The sequence below is a fragment of the Microcaecilia unicolor genome, chromosome 8 (assembly GCF_901765095.1).
Source record: "Microcaecilia unicolor chromosome 8, aMicUni1.1, whole genome shotgun sequence".
In the NCBI taxonomy this organism is placed as follows: Eukaryota; Metazoa; Chordata; class Amphibia; order Gymnophiona; family Siphonopidae; genus Microcaecilia; species Microcaecilia unicolor.
The window spans coordinates 83914724-83933392 of NC_044038.1; the positions used below are offsets into that span (position 1 = coordinate 83914724).

Consider the following 18669-nt stretch of genomic DNA (forward strand, 5'->3'; position numbering starts at 1 on the left):
GTTACATTTCTGTCCCCGTGCAACTCTCTAGTTTAAACCCTTCCTGGTTTTCTTTTTGATGAACTTTTAATACTAAACTTTAGTTTCAGAAAGCTCTGCTGTGTTATAAGTGAGCAGTTATGAACTTTTTCCCATAAACTTCGGAGTTTTGCCCTGAGCCTGGTGACAGCGACCTTGTTTTCTTTTAAAGACTGCTCATTAGCCCTGACCAGCTGGGGAGAAAGGGGAATGTTGTAACCTAACAAGGCTGCAAAGTGTGTACCCTGGAATGTGACTACTGAACTGTATTTTGCTCTTGAGGAGTAAGAGCCTGTTATATTTTGAACTTTACTGAGGGGTTGCTGTGTTTGGAACAGGGGCGTAGCCAGACACCCAATTTTGGGTGGGCCTGGGCCCAAGATGGGTGGGCAGAAGAACCTTGCCCCGTCCCACAGGTGATTTGGTCTCTCCTGTCACCTGCATGCCATATGGTCTCTCAAACATCCCCCCTCTCCCGTATACCTTTTAAATAGCAGATTTTCACCAGCAGCAAACAGCAACTAATACACACTGCTCATGTTGGCCCCACACCCTTCCCTCTGATGCAGCTTCCTGTGTCCGCCTAGGCAGAAATACATCAGAGGGAAGGCTGTGGGGCCAGTGCGAGCAGTATGTATGTCACTGCTCACTGCAGGCGAAGATCTGCTACTTACAAGGTATGCAGGAGGGACACTTGTTGGGAGTTTTCAGCTGGTGGGGCTTGGGGATCCCTGCCAGCCACATCATAGGTATGCTGCTACTGGGTGGGCCTGAACCCAAAGTGGGTGGGCCTGGGCCCACCCAAGCCCACCCTTGGCTACGCCACTGGTTTGGAACTTTAATACTTTGGGTTGGAAAACGGGAAACACCGGACTGGATTCAGATCCAGGTTTTTTATCTTTGTTTATTTTTGATTTCCAAAAGGGAGTTAAGAAGTATGCAGACCAGGTGTCCCGGGTGGTGCAACAGCCTAGCAGGATGTTACAATATGTAGGTAACAATATTCCATACATGTACGTGCTCAAGTGGTACATAAAAGTGGGTGCCCTTTATCCCCTGACTTCTATAAAATTTGATAAAAATTGCATACACAAACAAGCAATTATTGGCACTAATTAGATTTAATTGGAATATATGTATGTAAATCTAGGCGCAGAATCCACTCCTACATTTTACACGAGTTCAAAAAGGAGTTGCAGAAATGGGAGGGTCATCGGCAGAACGGGAGCATTTCTAAAATTAGTATGCATAGTTATACAGTAAGGGGGAAACGCGCCTCATTTTGTTGTGAAGATTTGCACCACATTTCAGTTGGTGCAAATAATTCCCGGGCATAAGAGCTATTCTATAAACCGCGCCTAACTTTAAGACTGGTATACAGAAGAGTACTTTTTTGGGAACTGATTTTTTTCGGCACCATATATAGAATTCACCTCTATATGTGCAGTGCTGTTGAAAATGTGCCTAATCCAGTGATTCCCAAGCCTGTCCCGAGGCCTCTTCAGCCAGTCTGGTCTTCAGGATATCCACAATGAATATTCAAGAGAAAGATTTGCATGCAGTGGAGGCAGTGCATGTAAATTTCTCTCATGAATATTCATTGTGGATGTCCTGAAAACCTGACTGGATGAAGAGCCTCCAGGACAGGCTTGGGAACCACTGGCCTAATCTACGCATGAATTAATAGTCACTGGACACCCTGTTTGAAAACTGACCAAACAATAATTTACAAACATTTTTTTGAAATAGTCTGAAATTTAGTTTACCAAAGCTTAGCTGAAAACCTTTGGCATATCATTATGTAAAAATTCTATACTGATGCATAAATGACAGTGGGCTCTCAATCCTCCTTCATTGATGTCTTCCTTTCAAAAGCAGACTTTTCCAGCCTGAAAGGTCATTTTCACAGCTGTTTTGGATTCTTATTCCATTTTTTTAAAGACCATAAATACCACGGTTCCTCTTCTGCTTGTAAAATCACCATTTAAAATGTGGTGGCAGAATGCACGGTTCTCTTGAAACCTGGGGTTATTCAGAGCACCCGGAAGATGAATCCTTCAATCAGGTTATCCTCCTTTCATGACACCTGTTTGTAAAGATAACATGTCCTTTGGTTGCGCTTGACTTTGTCACACATGTGTGACACTTCTGTATTTAGTGGGATGGTAGGGCTCATTGAAAGTCCAGTGGTTGTCATTTCCAGTGCTGCCATTGGATGGCTAAAAAGAGAATGTGGAGAATGGCAGAGTAAGATGCACTCCCATTGGTTCTGTTTTCATATATAATATAGGCATGAACATGTAAATGTTGATTTTACAGTGTTGCTATGTACATACATATGTAATGCTGCAGGATGCACTGACTCAAAGGGATGCATGGTTTGGGTGATCCATAAAATCATGCCAATAACTAGGTAAAAGAGGCTCCTGACTGGTTAAATGGCACTTAGCACTGATATTCAGTGGCACTTATCTTGACAGTGCTGCTAAATATTGGTTCTGACCACTGCAGCACTGTCTGGTTAGTACTGGGGTGGTCTGTGATCCGAGCCAATACTTTCTGGTTAGCAGCGATATTCAGTCCACTAACTGGTTAAGAAAGTAAGTTAGGACAGCAAAAAGGCCGTCCTAACTTTATTCACCGAGCTAACTGTGCACCAGACTGAATATCAACCATTAAGCAGTTAACTTCTGGGTGACTGCTGTGACTTGGATATTCAATGCCTGTGCCGGAACACAGGCCAGCACTGAGTATCTGAGCCCATGGCGGCCAGCGGCTTCAGGACCTCTGACCACCATGAGCTGAATATCACTCCCCATACGTATATTCCTGATTTTGGATCTGAATGCATGTATATTTTTTAAAATTTACCTGTTGGCTTTTTTTTTTTAATCTCCTCTGAGTTTCAAACATGGCTTTAGAGGAGTGACTGAGCAGACAATTTAGCTTAAGCTTCTGGTATTAAAAAGTGTAAAAATGTGACTCGTCAGGAGCTTAGCTACTGTTCTATATGTGTCGTTTTCTGAAACACAGTACTTAAATGTGCAAATTCCATTACTTACAGCTGTAGGTTGCAAAAGTCTGAACCTACACATGTGAACACCAGGGTTTGCACATAGAATCTACAGTGATACTGCTCTGTTTTTTTTAAGTGTACTTTTCCACAATACTTGCTCCCACTGCAAATTTACAGAAATATATGTTTCTTTCCCACATTTTACAAAAGGCTCCACATTCAGCCATCCTTTGTAAAATAGCTGTGGAATTGTGAACATCACTACTTGCAAAACAGGACTTCCTTGAGTAAGCAACAATTTTGTTGATGACTCATCACCATGATCATTACTGCCATCACTACCAAAATCATCATTCATGTCACAACCATTAATGCTGTTATTTGTTGGCCCCATCACCACCATGACTGGGATGCCACCATATCTTCTTCCTCACAATTGCCTCTACCACAGTCACCACTGCTAAGGTAATCACCACTTCCACCACCAATTTCCTCTTCAGAACCAACATCTTTTCTATCCCTATCATCACCACATGACTAGGACAGCCCATCTTCTATATCATGCTCACCATTTCCACCACCACCACCACTACCAAGGTTACCACAGTCACCACTACTAAGGTTATCATCACCAATTTCCTCTGCAGAACAAACACCTTTCCCATCACTATCATCACCATATGACTGGGACTACCATCTTCCATGTCATTCTCACTACTGCCACCACATCCTCTTCTTCCTCACCACTGCCGGCATCATTGCCACCACCTTCATTACAATCACCACTACCAAAGTTAACACAACTCCCACCACCAAGGTACTCTCTAGTACCAACATCTTTCTCATTATTGCCATCACCATAAAAGATCAGCTGGGTATTCAGTTGCCAGAGGTACTTACCAGACTAACAGAGCCCAGAGACATGGAAGACTTTCTGTAAGTATAGTAGCCGGAGCCAAACTCAGGTCCATCTGGGAAGTCAGAACCACCCATGGGACTCCTCTGTGCCTGTCTGCTATTTGGGTTCTGGACAACAAATACAAGATACCATGATAATATATAAATGTTGATAAGCTACAAATGATAAGGTGATGTCAGTCAGGTGACTGGAAAATTAGTTCTGACCTGCTACTTATCCCATTTTGAATGACCTCTTCCCTGACCTCTCATAGCTCACTGGTATGTGAGACAGCTCTGATCCTCACTGATTTTCAAATTTTTCAATTTAGGGGCCTTTTACTAAAGTGCAATAGGCACTTAACACGTGGTTAACATACATAAAAAGGCTTCCACACAAACGCATTAAAGCATTTTGAGGTATTTTCCCTGTGTAAGGGCCAAGCTGCGGCAAAAGGAGGCCTGCACTTTCATCGGCATGTGTTTTGACGCGTGCCGAGGCCCCGTTTTACCACAGCAGGTAATAGGTAAGTCTTTCTTTTCGGCAGGAAATGGTCATGCGGCTAGTGAAGCACTTGCCGCGCAGCCATTTCTGGGAGGAGCCCTTACCACCACCCATTGAGGTGGTGGTAAGGGCTCCCACAATAACCCAGCGGTAACCGGGCAGCATGCAGTACTGCCTGATTACTGATGGGTACACATCGGCACTACAAAAATAAATATATTTTTGTAGCGTCAGAGTAACAGTGTGCGTCCCCAACTGCTTTCTGTCACGGGGTTGACCAAAGTTTGTGGAGGAAACAGCGAGCCCTCCTAAACCCACCACAAACCCACTGTACCCACATCTAGGTGCCCCCATTCACCCATAAGGGCTATGGTAGTGGTGTACAGTTGTGGGGAGTGGGTTTTGGGGTCTCAGCACACAAGGTAAGGGAGCTATTTACCTGGGAGGTTTTTCTGAAGTACACTGCAGTGCCCCCTAGGGTGCCCAGTTGGTGTCCTGGCATGTCAGGGGACCAGTGCACTACGAATGTTGGCTCCTCCCACGACCAAAGGGCTTGCATTTGGTCATTTTTGAGATGGGCATTCTTAGTTTCCATTATCGCTGAAAATCAGAAACGACCAAGTCTAAGGACGACCATCTCTAAGGACGGCCTAAATGTTAAGATTTGGGCGTCCCCGACCGTATTATCAAAATGAAAGATGGACGCCCATCTTGTTTCGATAATACGGGTTTCCCCGCCCCTTCGCCGGGATGTCCTGCGAGGACGTCCTCAGGAAAACCTGGGCGCCCCTTTCGATTATGCCCCTCTATATGTGCTAAAACCCATGTTATTGAATTTTTAAGAATTCTGTATCTGGGGGCATGGCATGGGTAGAGAGTGCACATGGAAGCATTAGCTTTCTAGTACGTTATACTTATCAGACACTACCTGGCTAATTGCAGGGTTAACATTCAGCAGGTAACGCACACTGATGTGAACATTACTGCTGACCTGCAAAAAACAAAAAAAAGTGGAAAAGCCCTCAAAAGCTGTGGAAAATTTGCAGTTATTGTTCAGTAAATCTCACCTTAAAATGCATTAACTGCAAATGTTAGTGCACTTTAATAAAAGGGCCCCTTAATTTGTAATATTTTCTTCTAGTTTTGGATACAGCAGTTGTCTCTGAGATTCTGGTACCATGACAATTCATTTGCAAGAACCTAGGGATGATTTCCTCAGTTTTATATTCTTCATGCCCCCAATGTACCTACTCTGGATCGAGGGCAATGCACCAGGGTTCCTTCTGAATCCAGCCACCAGATGCCACCCTTGAGCAATGACTACAGCATCCTCTCCCTGAGGACTGTTGTTTGCAATGACATGGGAAATGTCATATCCCATGTTGCATGTCATTCGCAAATGAAAACAAGTACAAAAAACGTGTTTTGTGTTTTTTTCTTTCACCAATAATAGTGCACACTATCGTAAAGAGGGCACACTCTTAATGACATTGCCCTCAAACAAAAAAGAAGGTTAACCAAAACAAAATGAATAACATTGCAAACCACATGGGAAATAAAACACAACAAAAATTTGGAGGCTGGCCATCCCTAGTGAACACTTCCTGGGGAGCAGAAGGCCCACTTGAAGATCAGATCAAGGATCTTACACACGGCAGTGCTGAGCCACTGGGCCAACCTATTTGTAAACTTTCTTAAATATATATCCTCTCTCTATTTGTTTGATCTTTTTTGTTTTTAATCTACATACTTGGCATTATTTACTGGCTTCAAATATTTCCAAGTGTGTTCCCTCCTTATTGTACTTTAATTTCAACCCCCTACCCCAGATGGAATTTCTGGGTATTTCAAGAGCCCTCACTGGTCCCACTGGTTTCCGGAAAACTGCTTATGAAACAGGGGCAGCAGCCTTCTCTCTTCCCTCACTGAAATCAAGTCTTTTGCCCCAAACCCTGAATCTTCTATGGTCCCCACCCCCTATCCAATATTGACCTGATTTGACAAGCTCACCCCAGATCCATACAGAACCAGACTCATCCCACTGACCCAATAATCATACATCTCTCCAAATTAGGTGCTTTTCTGGAAACACTCACCAGTTCAGACTGTGTGTGTCTTACAGCCTGAGGGTTAGGCGGGACTTTTTTGCTTTCATCTACAAAAAAACAACAAAAAAACAAAACAAGCAAACATCATGACTTTATTCATTTTTGCATATAGGACAGTCATGAAGTTTCAGCTTCTCAGGGACAGGTTGAGCCAGTCTTGGGTTTAACGCACTGCAGTTGAGGAAAGCGGAGATAGACAGCTAGTGCACACAAGAGATTGGTTTCCAATTTCGGTTTTGAAAATTTATGCACATAAAGAACATGCACTGAACTGACTTTACAGGTCTGAAACCTCCAAATTAATGCCCTCAACAATCATGAACCTGTGTTTAAAAAAATAGGGGCATTAATTACATTTTACATGCATTTATTTCTAAAACAAATTGAAATGTTTGGGGGGAAAAGCTTAATAAATCAGGCCCAGGATGACTTGCCAAAGGTCACCATGGGTTAATGGGGAAATCAAAATTCTTAGGCAGATATTGCATCAGCCTTGAAAGACATACCAAGAGGGTAATTCCATAACAGGGCAGTGATGCTATATGATGAGAGCTTGTTTTATAATGATGTCCAGACACCCAGATTCTATTAAAGAATGCTAGGTTAATTAGGTACCAGAGCACTTAAAATTTAGGTGCCCCCAGTTACACCAGCCATAGACCTAGCTAATGGCACCTAAACATGTAACTGGCAGCCCTGCCTATGCTCCACCCATGTGAACCCGCCCCCTGCATTTGCACACTATGCCACTTATGTGAGCCCTTATAGAGTAGCACTTCGTGTGCTGCCACAGATATACGTAAGTGTACATTTACCTGCAAAAGTGATGGTATTCTGTATATTTAGGGGTGTGAGAAGCACATAAATGCGGGCATCCAGGTATAGAATTGCCCTTCATATGAGTGCTTATTTTGCAGGCACTAACACGTACAGTATACCAGCCAGAGACCTGGTATAAATGCTCATGCCTAGATATCTACATGTGCAAATGCATGTCCTGCTCACACTCCACCCAAATTCTGCCCACCTGCAAAGTACACACCATCACATTTTGGCATGCACTTACAGAATACCGTGTAGCTGCAAAATGCTCATTTATGGGCCTATGTGTCTACATACATGTGTAAATGACTAGAATATTGGGATTTAGGCACATTCTTGCTGCCTATAACTAGAGGGTGCCTTACAGGATGACCCCCTAAGTGTCAGTGCCAAACTTACTTTTTTGTTTCCAAATGCAGCAGATGAGAAGGATTAGAATAAAAATCAGCAGAAGAGACCCAGCGATGGAGCCGACTACGATCCCAGCGATGGCACCAGCACTGAGGCCCTGGGAAGAAACTGCCACAGAGGAGAGAGTTCAACATGACCTTGCGAAACGTGTCTAAGGAATAGGCTATAATGAACAAGAAATGCAAGCACAAGGAGAGTACTCACTCGTTCAGTAATTCCTAAGAGCTCTGTGAGACCACATATGTAAGACAGGAGGGGCAACATATGTAAGCAAGATCCTCCATTAATCTTTCATGGGTAGTGGCAGTGCAACTTTTCCCAAATGGCACTCAGTCAATGTGCCTCAGCCCTATGCAGATAATCACACACCTAATTCTGTGCTCTAGCCACTGAACCTCCCCTCTTTCCTTAATTGTGACGGTGGCCTTTGAGGACACCAATTCGCTTCTGGGTTGTTCAAAACTTGAATGAATTCTCACCAGCGAAAGGTTCATTTCTGCTCTGGTAGGCACTAGGCTGTTTATTTGTTAGCATGCCTTAAAAGAGTAGTGCATGCAAAATCAATTTAACACACATTAACATGCAAATTAATGTGTGTAAAATCGATTTGTGTTTGCTAAAAAGTTCTAACATCCATTAAGAAGCTTTTCTTAACACAATAGTTTGAAACAAATTTTAAAATACTTGAAAATCAGGAAAAATTCCAAAACAGTGGCCCAAAAACAAATTTAATTTTTTTTCTCTTCATATCCCTAGCAGGTACAAACCGAACCCATTTGGTGACAGTAACCCTGAGAAAGTAAAGTGAAAGGATCTGGACCCCGGAGCATGTAGTTTGTATATTTTGATGTGAATATGCAGGGGACTAGTGCCCAGGCAAAGGATTATTATCAGAGTCTTGTGGCTTTCAGCTCTATATCCCATAGAGGCCAGTACTAGGGATGCTGTGGGTACTTCAGCAGTCCCAGTACTGAAAGGTAATGACTGTTCTCCCCCTCCCACACTCATCTCCCTTGGATCTCCAATTTTCCCTTTCAGCTCTACTGCCACCACTGTCACTTGAAGGGAAACAGCAGTGGTGGGTCAGGCTGCATATTTCACCTTTGCTGCCTGGAAGCAGAGTGTTACATTTTAAATCACACAGCACTCTTAGTGTTCCTTGTGGTTCAAAGTACCATGACAACTCCTGCAACAGAGGAGGAAGAAGTAGTGTGAGGCCCTGCTGATTTCCCCTTTCTACTTTCAACTCTGAGTGGGGGAGGAGGGAAGAAGGAATAGAGGATGAAAGAGGCATTGTTAACTAAGAGTGGCTGGAGTGGTAAGAAGAGTTATTGCTGAGGGCTGTGATACAGGGGCTGAAGCAGCCTAGGAGGGTCTGAAAGGGGATTGATTTGGGAGTGAGAGATGGTGTCAGCTAGACAGAATGTAAGAGAAGGGCTGGAGGGGTTAATTTCTGGTAGAAGGGGTCAGAGAGGAGGGTCATGTGGGAGACAGTGAGTGAAAGAATCTGCACAGGAGTAGGAGGGTTATGATGGAAGACATGCAAGTGTTTTTTGGTTAGGAGATCATTTGTATTATTAGTAGGCCATTTTGAAAAAGAGTTCTATGTGATGTAGAAATACATCAAAAATGGTCTTCTGCACTATGTTTTTTTCGACCGTTCTACCTTCAGGGGCTAGAATTCAAAGCCATCCACTCACCTGGAGTCAGAGTCTGCAATTCTGAGGGTAACCCAGAGGTTCTGCCCATCTTTGGCACCACCCTGAAGGTGTACATTCTTGTGGGCTGAAGACCAGACACCGTGTAAGAGTGGTCAGCACTGCTCACATTTTGCAGAAGCTGCCAGTCATCTGCAGCCCGGCTCAGCAGCGGGCCCTGCATCTGGACCTGAAATCTAGTGATGACAGCGCCCTCTGGCACGGTCCAGTAGAGGTTAGCTGACATTGAGTCCGTGCTACGGGTCACACTAAGGCTGGAGACCGAGGGAGCTGGGAAAAGAAAAGGTTGTAAAAAATCAGTGTGCTTTGTGGAACTCTGCACTCGTTGTATCTTGTGTGGTTGGAGTGAAAACCAGATGTGACATTCTCTGAGAAAAGCAGTTTCCTATTAATAACATTTATGTCCAGGGCAGGAATAAAGCATTAACAAACTAGGCATGTACCTAGGATCTTAATGTTTAGCAGGTTAGAGGGCCTCTTTCAGATGTGCTAGTTCTGAAAGAAGAGTTTTGCTCTGGTAAGTCTGCGCCTGGTAGAAAGATGAGGGGGGGGGGGGGGGGTAGGGGAGGGGAAGGGAGGACCAGAATCATCACTGACATGGAAGTCTGTCTGTTGGTTCTCCAGTACATTGTCATCCAATCAACAGGGAGTGAGTACAGCTTCTTATCTGCTGCTTCTTCCTCTAATGGTTTTAATCTGCACATTATTTTCAATGCAGAGTAAAACCATAAGAGGAAGTTTTGGACACAGCAGTTGAGAGAGAGGAATAGGTGTGGGGAGGGGGAGGGGAACAGAAAGAGAGAGATGCCTCTGGGCAGAGGAGAATAGCAGCAGTGAATAAGAAATCTGGGGGAGAAGCCCTCTAAACACCCCCCCTCCTTATGCCCATGGGGGCACCTAGGAACATGGGCATAAGGAGGGGGGGGTATAAGAGGGCTTCTCCCCTAGATTTCTTATTCACTGCTGCTATTCTCCTCTGCCCAGAGGCATCTCTCTCTTTCTGTTCTCCTCCCCCTCCCCACACCTATTCCTCTCTCTCAATCCTCCATCTACTTTAAAATTTGCCTTTCTGGCCTTTAGATGTCTCTGGCTGTGACAGCATTTCACTTTTGGTACAAACCTACCAAGTCTCCCGCTTTGGCAGGTCATCTCCCACATTCGTGCTGAGCCACTGCCATCTCCAAATCTGCCACTGCTGCTTCTCCCAACGAGCAGCAGGGGTGGAAAAACAATAACAGTTGACATCAGAGGGAGCGGGGAGCTAACAGAGCATGACTGAAGACTGCGGGGGGGGGGGGGGGGGGGGGCATGCATCACCTGGTGCAGTAGGATGTACTCCTGTAGCCAGGACCTGCCCACCAGAGGATGTCTCCAAGTGCTGCCCGGGAGGGAAGGGTTAGGACAGCTGTTGTAGTTGGTGGTTCGATCATTAGGCATATGGATAGCTGGGTTGCTGGTGGACCTGAGGATTGCCTGGTGACTTGCCTGCCTGGTGCGAAGGTGGCAGACCTCACACGTCACCTAAATAGGATTTTAGATAGTGCTCTGGAGGAGCTGGCTGTCTAGGTACATGTGGGTACCAATGACATAGGAAAATGTGGGAGAGAGGTTCTGGAAGCCAAATTTAGGCTCTTAGGTAGAAAGCTCAAATCCAGATCCTCTAGGGTAGCATTTTCTGAAATACTACCTGTTCCACGTGTGGGGCCCAAGAGACAGGCAGAGCTCCGGAGTCTCAACGCGTGGATGAGACAATGGTGTAGGAGGAGGGTTTTAGATTTGTTAGGAACTGGGCAACATTCTGGGGAAGGGGGAGCCTATTCTGAAAGGATGGGCTCCACCTTAACCAGGGTGGGACCCGGCTGCCGGAATCGGCATTTAAAAAGGAGATAGAGCAGCTTTTAAACTAGAAACGGGGGGAAGGCTGACAGTCGCTCAAAAGCGCATGGTTTGGGATAAGGTATCTTTCAAAGATATCACCAAAACAGGGAAGATAGGGTATCCTGATAGTGAGGTTGCAAAAGAGACTGTAGTAGATCAGGTGTCCTTAAATAAAAATAAAAATCAGACAAAAGATTGCACATTAATACTGTCAAGTACTAAGCATGATGTAAATAGGAACAACAAACATAGTTTGAAATATCTATATGTGAATGCCAGGATCCTAAAAAATAAGATGGGAGAGTTAGAATATATTGCACTAGATGAAAAATTAGATATAATAGGCATCTCTGAGATCTGGTGGAAGGAGGATAACCAGTGGGACACTGTCATACCGGGGTACAAATTATATCGTAGTGATAGGGTGGATCGAATTGGTGGAGGGGTAGCATTGTATTAACAAGAGCATTGAATCAAATAGATTGAAAATTCTGCAGGAAACAAAACACTTCTTGGAATCACTGTGGATTGAAATTCCATGTGTAAAGGGGAAAAGGATAGTGATAGGAGTATACTACTGTCCGCCTGGCCAGGATGAACAGACGGATGCAGAAATGTTAAAGGAAATTAGGGACACAAACAAACTGGGTAACACAATAATAATGGGTGATTTCATTTACCCCGATATTCACTGGTTAAATGTAACATCGGGGCACGCTAGGGAGGTAAAATTCCTTGATGAAATCAAGGACAGCTTTATGGAGCAGCTGGTACAGGAGCCGACGAGAGAAGGAAAAATTCTAGACCTAGTCCTTAGTGGAGCGCATGATCTGGTGCGGGAAGGTAATGGTACTGGGGCGCTTGATAACAGTAATCATAATATGATCGCATTTGATATTAGCTTTGGAGTAAGTATACATAGGAAATCAAATACGTTAGCGTTTAACTTTAAAAAGGAGACTATGATAAAATGAGAATAATGGTGAAAAGAAAACTTAGAGGAGCGGCTGCGAGGGTCAAAAATGTACATCAGGCGTGGATGCTGTTCAAAAGCACCATCCTGGAAACCCAGGCCAAATATATTCCGCGTATTAAAAAAGAAGGATGGAAGACCAAACGACAGCTGGCCTGGTTAAAAAGTGAGGTGAAGGAAACTATTATAGCTAAAAGAAAATCCTTCAGAAAATAGAAGAAGGAACCGACTGAAAATAATAAGAAACAGCATTAGGAATGTCAAGTCAAATGCAAAGCGCTGATAAGGAAGACTAAGAGGGACTTCGAAAAAAAGATTGCAATGGAGGCAAAAACACATAGTAAAATTATTTTTAGGTATACAGTGGCATTCCTAGGGGGGCGGACACCTGGGGCGACGCCCTGCCCCCCGGGTGCAGCACCCCCCCTCCCGATGCAGCGCGGACCCCCCCCCCGCGAAAGAGCCCCCCCCCCGGGTGCATGCCGCTGGGGGGGGGGGGGTGCCGCAGCGCGCGCCTGCTTCGAGTTTACTAACTTTGCTCGTTCGCTGCAGCTCCCTCTGACCCGGAACAGGAAGTAACCTGTTCCGGGGCAGAGGGAGCTGCAGCGAACGAGAGAAGTTAGCGAACTCTCGCAGCAGGCGCGCGCCGCGGCACCCCCCAGTGGCGTGCACCCGGGGCGGACCGCTCCCACCGCCCCCCCTTGGTACGCCTCTGTAGGTATATTAAAAGCAGGAAGCCGGCAAAAGATTTGGTTGGACCGCTAGATGACCGAGGAGTAAAAGGGGCGATCAAGGAAGACAAAACCGTAGCAAAGAGATTAAATGAATTCTTTGCTTCGGTCTTCACTGAGGAAGATTTGGGTGGGATACCAGTGCCGGAAATGGTATTCGAAGCTGACAAATCGGAGAAACTTAATGAATTCTCTGTAAACCTGGAGGATGTAATGGGGTAGTTCTACAAACTGAAGAGTAGCAAATCTGGACTGGATGGTATTCCCAGAGTACTGATAGAACTGAAAAATGAGCTTGCAGAGCTATTGTTAGTAATATGTAATTTATCCTTAAAATCGAGCGTGGTACCGGAAGATTGGAGGATGGTCAGTGTAGCGCCAGTTTTTTTAAATGGTTCCAGAGGAGATCCGGGAAATTATAGACCGGTGAGTCTGACGTCGGTGCCGGGCAAAATGGTAGAGACTATTATTACAGAGCATATGCAAAAGCATGGATTAATGAGACAAAGTCAACATGGATTTAGTGAAGGGAAATCTTGCCTCACCAATCTACTACATTTCTTTGAAGGGGTGAACAAACATGTGGATAAAGGTGAGCCGGTTGATATTGCGTATCTGGATTTTCAGAAGACGTTTGACAAAGTACCTCATGAAAGACTCCAGAGGAAATTGGAGAGTCATGGGATAGGAGGTAGTGTTCTATTTTATTTATTTATTTTATTTTTGCTACATTTGTACCCCGCGCTTTCCCACTCATGGCAGGCTCAATGCGGCTTACATATACAGGTACTTATTTGTACCTGAGGCAATGGAGGGTTAAAAACTGGTTAAAAGATAGAAAACAGAGAGTAGGGTTAAATGGTCAGTATTCTCAATGGAGAAAGGTAGATAGTGGGGTTCCCCAGGGGTCTGTGCTGGGACCGCTGCTTTTTAACATTGTAAGAATCAGAGAAGCCACAGAGCCCAGAATGCAGGGGGGAAGAGAGAAAAGCCAGAGTGGAAAAACTACAGATCCCAGAATGCATTGCGGAAGGGGCAGAGGCAGGAGCGTAGAGAACACAGATTTCAGACTGCCTGGAAGAATAGGAGAGAGGAGGACAAACGAGTACCTGAGCCACATGAGAGGAAAGGCGATGGGGCTGATTGGGAGATGGAATCAGCTGAGGAGAGGGTGGAACACCTGAGGGAGGGGGTGGAGAATGGGGGGATGGAATGGGAGGAGTTGGAGCAGGTAGGAGGAGAAGGTGTGGAAGAGGAAATGGAGGTGGGAGAGGAGGTGGCTGGAGAAGAAGAGTGACTTCTAGAGGAGCCCAAAAGTATCAGAAAAGAGTAATAGTCAGGAGAGATCCGGCGGGTGGTTGTCAAGAGGTAAAGTGTTGACAAGTGAGGGTGGTGGATCTTTAAAAGCCTGGCTAAGCTGTGCTGGGGAAAAAAGCCTAGCTAAGCTGAACGATTTTGAGGCCTTGCTGAAGAGGGCGTTGTTGGGAAGCCTGGCTAGCAGAACTGTGTTTAAAGCCTGACTAGCTGAACTTTGTGGGAAGTCTGGCTAGCCGAGCTGTGTTTGAAGCCTGGCTAGCAGAACGGTGTTTAAAGTCTAACTAGCTGAACTTTGTTTAAAAGACCGGCCAGCTGAACTGTGTTGCATCTCCATGCTAGCGGAACAGTGTGGCAGTGAGAGCGAACTGCACGGACGAGTGTGGAGTCAGAAGCAGACAGCACGGATAAGTGAGAGAGACAATTACGTGGCCGGGAGGAGCGGCTGACAACATATTTATGAATGACCTAGAGATGGGAGTAACTAGTGAGGTAATTAAATTTGCTGATGACACAAAGTAAATCAAAGTTGTTAAATCGCAAGAGGATTGTTTAATGTGAGCAAGTGCAAAGTGATGCATGTGGGAAAGAGGAACCTGAATTATTGCTACGTCATGCAAGGTTCCATGTTAGGAGTCACAGACCAAGAAAGGGATCTAGGTGACGTCGTTGATGATACGTTGAAACCTTCTGCTCAGTGTGCTGCTGCGGCTAAGAAAGCAAATACAATGTTAGGTATTATTAGGAAAGGAATGGAAAACAAAAAGGAGGATGTTATAATGCCTTTGTATCGCTCCATGGTGCGACCACACCTCGAATATCGTGTTCAATTCTGGTTGCCGCATCTCAAAAAAGATATAGTGGGATTAGAAAAGGTGCAAAGAAGGGCGACGAAAATGATAAAGGGGATGGGGACGACTTCCCTATGAGGAAAGGCTAATTCGGCTAGGGCTCTTCAGCTTGGAGAAAATGCGGCTGAGGGGAGATATGATAGAGATCTATAAAATAATGAGTGGAGTTGAATGGGTAGATGTGAATCATCTGTTTACGCTTTCCAAAAATACTAGTACTAGGGGGCATGCAATGAAATTACAATGTAGTAAATTTAAAACGAACCGGAGAAAATTTTTCTTCACTCAACGTGTAATTAAACTCTGGAATTCATTGCCAGAGAATGTGGTAAAGGCGGTTAGCTTAGCGGAGTTTTAAAAAGGTTTGGACAGCTTCCTAAAGGAAAAGTCCATAGACCATTATTAAATTGGCTTGGGGAAAATCCACTATTTATGGGATAAGCAGTATAAAATGTTTTGTACTTTTTGGGGATCTTGCCAGGTATTTGTGACCTGGCCACTGTTGGAAACAGGATGCTGGGCTTGATGGACCTTTGGTCTTTCCCATTATGGCAATACATATATACTTATGCACTTAAGATGAAGGAAAGATGAAAGGCTGTAGGTAGACAAAGTGAAAAGAGGGAAATTAAAAAATGAATTAAATCTGAACAGATTGGCAGAAAAATAAATTGAAGGAAACTACAAGAAAAAGGAGAAGAAAAAATGACAAATGCATAGGAAACCCTGGCATGAGAGTTAATTGAAGACGAAAGTAAGCAGAAACCTGCAACTGGGACCAACACAATTAGAAAAAGAAAATCACCGCCATCAGTAGAAAAAATAATTTTATTTTTAATTTAGGACAAAGTAATGTGGTAGCTGTGTTAATAAAGGTTGATAAACATATATCAAACACAAAATTGTCATAATAAAACTATGTAAGCCACATTGAGCCTGCAAATAGGTGGGATAATGTGGGATACAAATGCTATAAATAAATAAACAAAATGAAAAATAAGATGATACCTTTATATTGGACTAATTTTAATACATTTTTGACTAGCTTTCAAAGACCAACACTTCCTTAGGTCAGGAGACAATACCATAACAGCAGTATACTGTGCTAACCTGACCTAAACCAGGAGGTTTTGGCCTCTGAAAGCTAATCAAACATGTGTTAGCTAGTCCAATAAAAAAGTATCCTCTTATATTCCAAGTGCCTGAACTGAGCTGCACAGGAGTGCCAGCACTGCCGATTTCCGCAATGCTCAAACAGCACGGTAGGAGGCGGAGCCATGAGGTAGAGTGGGTATGGCCAGGGCAGAGTGGGCAGGGCAGAGCGTATAGTAAAATCTACCTCTCAAAAATCGGGCCTCCTTGGCAGCTCTGCATACGCTGCCTGCAGCCTGCTCTGGGGCCTTCCTGCTGACCCGTTCCACCCCTGTGGAAACTGGAATTTGCATCAGAGGGAGCAGGATGGGTCAGAGCAGTAGCCTAAAATACTTAGTGCAGCAGACGGCAACGTGGGTTCAATTCCCACTTACACTCCTTGTGACCTTGGGCAAGTCACTTAATCCTTCATTGCTCCAGTTACAAAAACTTAGATTGTGAGTCTTCTAGGGACAGAGAAAGTGCCTGCATATAATGTGTACAGCACTGTGTACATCTAGTAGTGCTAAAGAAATGATTAGTAGTTTAGTTTAGGCTGCAGGCAGCATATGTTGATTGCTGCCACTGCCAGCAACAACTAACAATGGAGAGAGACAAATTTTAAGATACACAGGGGATTGAGAGAGAGGAGATGCCAAATTGTATGGTTGGAGGAGGGACCCACCAAACTGGTCTGAAAGGACCCCGCAAATGCTAAGGCCAGCCCTGTGTATAAGTTATGTATTTATATTACAATGGGAGGGCCCAACATGCTTGTTTGCATATGCCCCCCCCCCCCCAAAGGGTTTATCCTGTTCTGCTTAAGGCCTAATTCATCAATGTCTTATCTCATAGACACACATAAAGAGAAGCCTTAACAAATCAGGCTTTTTGATGTAATATAAGTCATAGCATCAAATTATGTTTAAATTTCTAATTATTGTATCACTTCCTGAATCCAAAAAGTCAAAGTGTACTGTCACACCACGGTCAGTCATTCCCACCCTTGGATGATTATAATACAGCAGGGATCTCTAAATGCAAATCACCAAGACAGCTAGAGTAAGCAGGGCGCCCCTCAGAGAAGAGTTTGCTGGGGGGGGGGAGGGGTGGAGGGGACAGAGACTATATCTAACCTGTATTTTTTTACCCTCTCCCCCATGTCCTCAGCCCTGGAGCAGGCCACATCTCCAAAGGCAAGGAGCCCCAAAACCCATCTACTGGTTCTGCAGCCCCCTAGTGGGGCATACCTGCACATATATACACCCCAGTAATGTAGCCCTAGAGCAGGGTGCAGCTCCAGAAATCAAAAGTAGCGCACCTGCATGCACTCCTGGTGATAGGGGAGAGCACAAATGAACAGTCTGCATCCTGCAGGCTTGGAGCGGGCAGACAAAAGAGCAACCCTGGCTCTGCATCATCAAGTGGGCAGCAAAGTCACCCACCCCCTGCTAATGTAGGTGCCCAGTCCGTAACAGGTATGACTGGGGCTGGGCTGGTATCACAGGGATCAGAGGCAGCAGTGGAAATTCACCTTAGGAATGGTTCAGGAAACCCAGGTTCACACAGCACACCATCACTCTCTCATCCTGTTCCTGGGGCCTTTGCACCTTTTCCAGCACAGAGGAGGAGGATCCCAGTAGCAGGAAAGCTTAGCAGAGACAGAAAAAAAGGGGAAAGACAGCTCAGGCAGACAGCTGGGTTCCTCACAGCAAGCAGGCTGAAACTCCTGAACTACAGGAAGAAGTGAAGGGGGAAGAGGAAGAGATAGTGTTCATGGCATTAAAAGAGCACAGAGCTTGCTCTGCTGGCTGAATCTAACCTGTGAACAGTGAAAGCACAGCAGGACAGAAAAATGTACTACACGGCACATCCAGCCCACTGGAGATACTTCTGGGGACCTTTGCACTCCAGTTAAAAAGTGAGTCTGCACCATACATTAAGGGATGAGGAGTTTTGGAGAACAAATTTAGTTCTGAACAACTCACCAATGACTTCCAAGGTCTTGTTCTGCTTCCCCAGTGGATTACTGCACAGGAAGGTATAATTCCCAAGATCCTGCTCCAAAGTGAAGTTGGAGATGGTAAGCTGGGTGGAGTCATCATTGAGCTGGTATCTCCCTCCACTCATGAGCTGGCTGGTACCTTTCAACCACTGAGCAGCTACAGGATTGAACTTGCCCCGGCCCAGGATGTGAATAGTGAGAGAGCCAGAGACTTCCTCAAAAGCTGTTATAGAAGTGCTCAAGTTAGAAGGAGCTTCTGTAAGAAACAGCAAGAGACAAAGAATTGGAGTG

The 18669-nt window shown here is 44.9% G+C and overlaps 1 protein-coding gene across 6 annotated transcripts in view; it reads right to left on the bottom strand.

Moving 5' to 3' along the window:
* Positions 1 to 1614: 1614 nt before the first annotated feature.
* VSIG10L (V-set and immunoglobulin domain containing 10 like) overlaps positions 1615 to 18669 on the bottom strand; it is a 72645-nt gene continuing 55590 nt past the window's right edge. For 4 of the 6 annotated variants that reach the window (XM_030213228.1, XM_030213224.1, XM_030213223.1 and 1 more), the window contains 6 exons: positions 18362 to 18634; positions 9478 to 9765; positions 7766 to 7885; positions 6533 to 6591; positions 3935 to 4060; positions 1615 to 2237 (listed from right to left, as the gene is read on the bottom strand). In XM_030213228.1, coding sequence (XP_030069088.1) covers positions 2148 to 2237; positions 3935 to 4060; positions 6533 to 6591; positions 7766 to 7885; positions 9478 to 9765; positions 18362 to 18634 — 956 coding nt within the window. In that variant the 3' untranslated portion in view covers positions 1615 to 2147. Of the gene's footprint in view, positions 2238 to 3934; positions 4061 to 6531; positions 6592 to 7761; positions 7886 to 9477; positions 9766 to 18361; positions 18635 to 18669 lie in introns of those variants that run through there. The other 2 variants (XM_030213226.1, XM_030213225.1) reach the window with 2 other exon arrangements.